Raw genomic sequence first — 6,933 nt, 5'->3', positions numbered from 1 at the left:
AAACTTGATTTAGCCAACTAGTTTGTCAAATACTGACAATGAGACACACTTCAGCTTTTAACGTGTAATAACCTACTTTTACATCCTACATTTAACAGTAATCTTTGCTATGAGATATCATGAAATTTTGTATGAAATGTGCTTGTGTGATTACAGGTGCTGTGAGGAAAAAGTCAACACCAATACTTGTGACTTATTTCAATGTTTTGTCGCACTCTTGTCCTGATAGTCAGCTAGTCAGCCGGATCCGGTCCGTATCCAGATCAGATGGTGGACCTGCACCCTGAGACCACCACAACAGCCCAGCGAAGACCAGCGAAGACCACGACAAGTGAACATCACGACTGGACTGACATCAGCACAGATCGTCAGCCCTATGGCCAGCAATGAACGTGTCAGGCCAGGAGCTGCTAGGACCACAATGCAGTTTTATCCTGCTTATAGTCACTGTTAATCCAGTCGTCCACTACTGGCTAAACGGCAGCCCTGCTGGACGGACTACAACTTCTCCTCTGGTCAGATGACAGCGTGACGTATCCTGATCTTCAAGCAGCAGGAGCTGGAGGAAGTATTCTGAATGCCATCAGTCCACAGTCTCACTAGTGAAGCAGCCTGAGATCATAATCACCCCATCTTTGATCATTTATCCAGAGGAGAGCTGAGCCGACTGCTCCTGGTTTCTCCCAAGCTGTTTTTCCTTCGTTTCAGTCACCTGCTGGAGTTTGGGTTCCACTGTCACCTCTGGCTTGCTTAGCTGGGGTTTAAAAGACACTGAATATTCAAGAATAATAGTGATCTGATTGTACTGACACTATTGCATAATGACAAGACTTGAACTGAACTGAGTTGGATCATGATATCACTGTTTTCTCCAGAGCTGCTTTATCGCCAAGACTTTGTTTCATAATTTACAAAATTATTGAACTGAATTGTCTTTCTAGAGGTAAAGTTTTTCATTAAGTAAAACAATGTTTTTGTACAATTTGTGGTTGCATTTTATTTTTCTTCATGTAATTACCTACTTTTTATAGAGTGTTTCATTATTACTGGCCAAGGAAAGTTGATTTTTTTCAAGTTTTGAATGATTTTATGGTTTATTAATATTAATAAAAGGAGACATATTACACTTTTATAGAGCAGTCTAGTCTATATCATGTTTGTTGGCTCTATTTGAGGTATTTCCATCTAGTTTTGGCCAGATTACCCATTTTAAATAAGGTATAGACCCACTACATGAACGGGTCCGGATCGGATCCGGTTCGGATGAACCGCTTTATTAGCGGATAGGGTAGGGTCTGGACCGGATCCGGTGCGCTGTGCAAGTGGACTCCGATACGGATCCGCTCCGGAGTCATTTTGCTATCTGGGATTCCAGAGCGGAAGCAAATGTTCAGATTTGATTAAAGATTAGGAAGACAAACTATTTTTTTCAGCGGATTAACTTGCACGGATTAACTGTTTACATCAAGACTAGCAATATGCGCTAGTAAAGCAAGTAAAATCAATTTTGATTTCATGCGGACTTTAAGGATGCATGCTTAAAGCCACGTTAAAATTAAATGTTCACGGCCACATAAAGCTGTTAGAAAGCAGATTGAGGATTTTCTAGAAGCAAGGATAAAATAACATTTTGTGTAACGTGTCTCTTTCACAAAACGATAGCTCAAATGTGGAACTTTATTCACTAAAATAAATGTAATCTGACCATATCTAAAAACTCGCTCACTCTGCTGTCATTTAATAGATTAAATGCACTAGAATTTTATTGAGTAGTACGTGGAGACACGTTTTTAATTAAAATATTCATATTAATCAAGGATTTATTGACTTTTAATGCACCTTATTTCGAAATGTGCAGCGCTTTCATACGTCCTTTAGTTATGATTATTTCATTTATTCACGATAATATTTATTAAATGTCTCATTTCAGTTTTAGTTTGGCTCTAGTTTTGTATGTATTCCAGCTTATATCCCACTGGTTTTATGTGACGGAACCAGCCTGCAGCGTGACGTCACGAGAGCAGCGAGCGCCTCGAGTGTGACGTCACAGAGCCGCGGCTATATAAAGCCTGCTCAGGATTCTAAGAGCAGACCGAGTGTTAGAGGGTTTGAACGCCACTCACTTTAGGGTCACGCTTTACACAGTCTTTTCTGACTATTCACATTTCACACACATTACACAGTGTGTCCACAGTCATCAGTATAATCAGATTTCTGTCATAATCAAACAAAATGTCTACAACAGCTGGGCGCAGGGAGTCTGTCGCTGGAGCCGCCTGGGCTTTGAAAGCATCCAGCTTCGAGAGCATCAATCTGAGCGATGAAACGATGGAGAACAGCCCAGCAGGTGAGGTGGAGATCAACAGCAGTGATCTCTCTAGTGCTACTCTGCTGCTCTCGGTCTGAGCTCAGTGTTTGACCTCTTTGACCTCTTATATCCAGCGTTCCAGCCAAATATGACTTTAACTAGGGCTGGGTTTACCTGGGTATGCTCAGCTCTCGTCCAGGGGCCTAAACACAATGAAGAGAGATGTATAACATTTTTGTTATACTATGGGCTATCTACAGCAGTAAAAGAACCAAAACCACAGCAAATAAATATAACTAACAATAGGGTAAAAAATGACACACTATTTCTGTTTTCCGACATTTTTATGTTGCGTAAATCACGCTTTCTGTCTCCAATTCTCTCTCAGAGACGTGAACAGAAACTTGTTGTCAGCGCTGCCCCGCAAATTTATCAACCAAATAGTTTCGCCGCTGAAAACCTGGATGACATTTCTTAGTAGCGGGGTTCTTGAAGCAGTTCAACTTAAAGATTCGCTATTAGTAGACTCTGCTGCTGAACACTGCTGAGAGACGCACAGCCGATAAAAATGTGTTTTGCCTAAGTCACTATAAAAGGTAAATCCGGCCCTGAATTTAACTGCAGATCGTTTCTGGGAACTAAGTACAAGTTATTCTACCGTAATTATTAGAGCTGCACTTTACTCCATCTTTGATCATTTATCCAGAGGAGAGCTGAGCCGACTGCTCCTGGTTTCTCCCAAGCTGTTTTTCCTTCGTTTCAGTCACCTGCTGGAGTTTGGGTTCCACTGTCACCTCTGGCTTGCTTAGCTGGGGTTTAAAAGACACTGAATATTCAAGAATAATAGTGATCTGATTGTACTGACACTATTGCATAATGACAAGACTTGAACTGAACTGAGTTGGATCATGATATCACTGTTTTCTCCAGAGCTGCTTTATCGCCAAGACTTTGTTTCATAATTTACAAAATTATTGAACTGAATTGTCTTTCTAGAGGTAAAGTTTTTCATTAAGTAAAACAATGTTTTTGTACAATTTGTGGTTGCATTTTATTTTATATTTTTCTTCATGTAATTACCTACTTTTTATAGAGTGTTTCATTATTACTGGCCAAGGAAAGTTGATTTTTTTCAAGTTTTGAATGATTTTATGGTTTATTAATATTAATAAAAGGAGACATATTACACTTTTATAGAGCAGTCTAGTCTATATCATGTTTGTTGGCTCTATTTGAGGTATTTCCATCTAGTTTTGGCCAGATTACCCATTTTAAATAAGGTATAGACCCACTACATGAACGGGTCCGGATCGGATCCGGTTCGGATGAACCGCTTTATTAGCGGATAGGGTAGGGTCTGGACCGGATCCGGTGCGCTGTGCAAGTGGACTCCGATACGGATCCGCTCCGGAGTCATTTTGCTATCTGGGATTCCAGAGCGGAAGCAAATGTTCAGATTTGATTAAAGATTAGGAAGACAAACTATTTTTTTCAGCGGATTAACTTGCACGGATTAACTGTTTACATCAAGACTAGCAATATGCGCTAGTAAAGCAAGTAAAATCAATTTTGATTTCATGCGGACTTTAAGGATGCATGCTTAAAGCCACGTTAAAATTAAATGTTCACGGCCACATAAAGCTGTTAGAAAGCAGATTGAGGATTTTCTAGAAGCAAGGATAAAATAACATTTTGTGTAACGTGTCTCTTTCACAAAACGATAGCTCAAATGTGGAACTTTATTCACTAAAATAAATGTAATCTGACCATATCTAAAAACTCGCTCACTCTGCTGTCATTTAATAGATTAAATGCACTAGAATTTTATTGAGTAGTACGTGGAGACACGTTTTTAATTAAAATATTCATATTAATCAAGGATTTATTGACTTTTAATGCACCTTATTTCGAAATGTGCAGCGCTTTCATACGTCCTTTAGTTATGATTATTTCATTTATTCACGATAATATTTATTAAATGTCTCATTTCAGTTTTAGTTTGGCTCTAGTTTTGTATGTATTCCAGCTTATATCCCACTGGTTTTATGTGACGGAACCAGCCTGCAGCGTGACGTCACGAGAGCAGCGAGCGCCTCGAGTGTGACGTCACAGAGCCGCGGCTATATAAAGCCTGCTCAGGATTCTAAGAGCAGACCGAGTGTTAGAGGGTTTGAACGCCACTCACTTTAGGGTCACGCTTTACACAGTCTTTTCTGACTATTCACATTTCACACACATTACACAGTGTGTCCACAGTCATCAGTATAATCAGATTTCTGTCATAATCAAACAAAATGTCTACAACAGCTGAGCGCAGGGAGTCTGTCGCTGGAGCCGCCTGGGCTTCGAAAGCATCCAGCTTCGAGAGCATCAATCTGAGCGATGAAACGATGGAGAACAGCCCAGCAGGTGAGGTGGAGATCAACAGCAGTGATCTCTCTAGTGCTACTCTGCTGCTCTCGGTCTGAGCTCAGTGTTTGACCTCTTTGACCTCTTATATCCAGCGTTCCAGCCAAATATGACTTTAACTAGGGCTGGGTTTACCTGGGTATGCTCAGCTCTCGTCCAGGGGCCTAAACACAATGAAGAGAGATGTATAACATTTTTGTTATACTATGGGCTATCTACAGCAGTAAAAGAACCAAAACCACAGCAAATAAATATAACTAACAATAGGGTAAAAAATGACACACTATTTCTGTTTTCCGACATTTTTATGTTGCGTAAATCACGCTTTCTGTCTCCAATTCTCTCTCAGAGACGTGAACAGAAACTTGTTGTCAGCGCTGCCCCGCAAATTTATCAACCAAATAGTTTCGCCGCTGAAAACCTGGATGACATTTCTTAGTAGCGGGGTTCTTGAAGCAGTTCAACTTAAAGATTCGCTATTAGTAGACTCTGCTGCTGAACACTGCTGAGAGACGCACAGCCGATAAAAATGTGTTTTGCCTAAGTCACTATAAAAGGTAAATCCGGCCCTGAATTTAACTGCAGATCGTTTCTGGGAACTAAGTACAAGTTATTCTACCGTAATTATTAGAGCTGCACTTTACTTCTTGGGTCAGTTTACTGTCAGGAAATTGAATCGGTTTCTGATCCGTAGTCAGAGATGTTTGCTTCTAATAGTTTGCTCTTCGCTCTTCTTTATTCCAGACAAAGCTTCCAAAGGGAAGAAGGGGAAAGCGGTGCGTGTCTTCCGGAAGCTGTGCCAGGCTGGAAAGCGGCCGTTCGTCTGCGGGCCGGACAGAGTGGTGCGTCTCAGAGCACAGACGGACGATCCCGAGGTGACGCCTGTCTCTGGTCCGGCGGCTGCCGCGGATCCTGCCGTTCTTGAGCTGCCGTGTCTGCCGGGTCAGGTGTGGGACGATCCGGAGCCGCCGTCGTGTGTGCCACATTCCTCCGGGATCACCAAGCAAACGCCGGATCCTATTCCAGATTCATCCGCTCTGAGTCTGTGTCACAGTGAGTCATTATTACTTTGGTTCCTTTATTTCTATCTTGTTCTATTCTAATTATTATTATTTGGCAGCGGCTATTTGCACTAAGTAAAAATAGTATATTTTCTATACTAAGTGCAAGATTTTCTGCTAATTATACCACTTATTGCAAATAGTGTCAATTATCTGCATATCAGTGTTGTAGTACATTATAAAACAGTATGCAATAATAGCGTATTAAATGCAAATTATAATTTTAATTCAAATGATTAAACAGATGCCACGTTATTGGGACAATATAGCGCTCCCTACACCTACCCTAACCCTACCTGATACTTTATTTTCAACTTTTTGATTATTTCCTTAATTTTTATTGAAAATAAATGGCTTTTCTATGTGATATGAGATTTGAAAAGGGAGAAACAATTTTGACAAAAGGGTTGATTGTGTCAAAAAGCACGCGCCTTAACCATTTACGCCACTGGAACAGATGTTTGATGACCGTCTTTTGTAGTGTTGACCGATCACACTTTGGAGTTAGTGTAACTAGCCTCTGCCAACAAGGCGTGCTATTTGCACTTAGTGTAAATAGACAGTCTGTTGTAATTCTGATTTGATGACTTAAAGGGATAGTTCACCCAAAAATGAAAATGTGATGTTTATCTGCTTACCCCCAGGGCATCCAAGATGTAGGTGACTTTGTTTCTTCAGTAGAACACGTATGATGATTTTTAACTCCAGCCGTTGCAGTCTATCTGTCGTATAATGCATGGCAATGGTAACAAAATCTATGAGAGTAAAAAAAACATGCACAGACAAATCCAAATTAAACCCTGCGGCTCGTGACGACACATTGATGTCCTAAGACACGAAACGATCGGTTTGTGCCAGAAACCAAACAGTATTTATATCATATTTGACCTCTAATACACCACTATGTCCAACTGTCTTTGAGCGTGCGCACGGCATCCGGTGCGTGAGGTGTGTACACGCTCTGGCGTAGTTTATGCGAGCGCCGGAAGTGATCTCTCGCGCGTATACGTCACTCATTGTTTACACAGTGCACAGTCATTGTAGGTACCACGGCTAATCAAAATGGTACTTATTTGCGCTTATCCGGATTGTTCAAACCGACTTAAAACTAAAAGATTATGTTCTCTCGCGCGAACTCATTCGGGAGTGGTGACT

The 6,933-nt window shown here is 40.9% G+C and overlaps 1 protein-coding gene across 1 annotated transcript in view; it reads left to right on the top strand.

Annotated features, from left to right (window-relative positions):
• Positions 1 to 5,246: 5,246 nt before the first annotated feature.
• LOC107554149 (uncharacterized) overlaps positions 5,247 to 6,933 on the top strand; it is a 7,671-nt gene continuing 5,984 nt past the window's right edge. Inside the window, exons 1-2 of the mRNA XM_016236576.1 lie at positions 5,247 to 5,250; positions 5,462 to 5,770. Of these exons, the coding sequence (XP_016092062.1) occupies positions 5,247 to 5,250; positions 5,462 to 5,770 (313 nt within the window). The remainder of the gene's footprint in view (positions 5,251 to 5,461; positions 5,771 to 6,933) is intronic.

The sequence above is a fragment of the Sinocyclocheilus grahami genome, unplaced genomic scaffold (assembly GCF_001515645.1).
Source record: "Sinocyclocheilus grahami isolate Dianchi unplaced genomic scaffold, SAMN03320097.WGS_v1.1 scaffold492.1, whole genome shotgun sequence".
NCBI lineage: Eukaryota > Metazoa > Chordata > Actinopteri > Cypriniformes > Cyprinidae > Sinocyclocheilus > Sinocyclocheilus grahami.
This window is presented reverse-complemented; position numbering and strand designations above follow the sequence as displayed.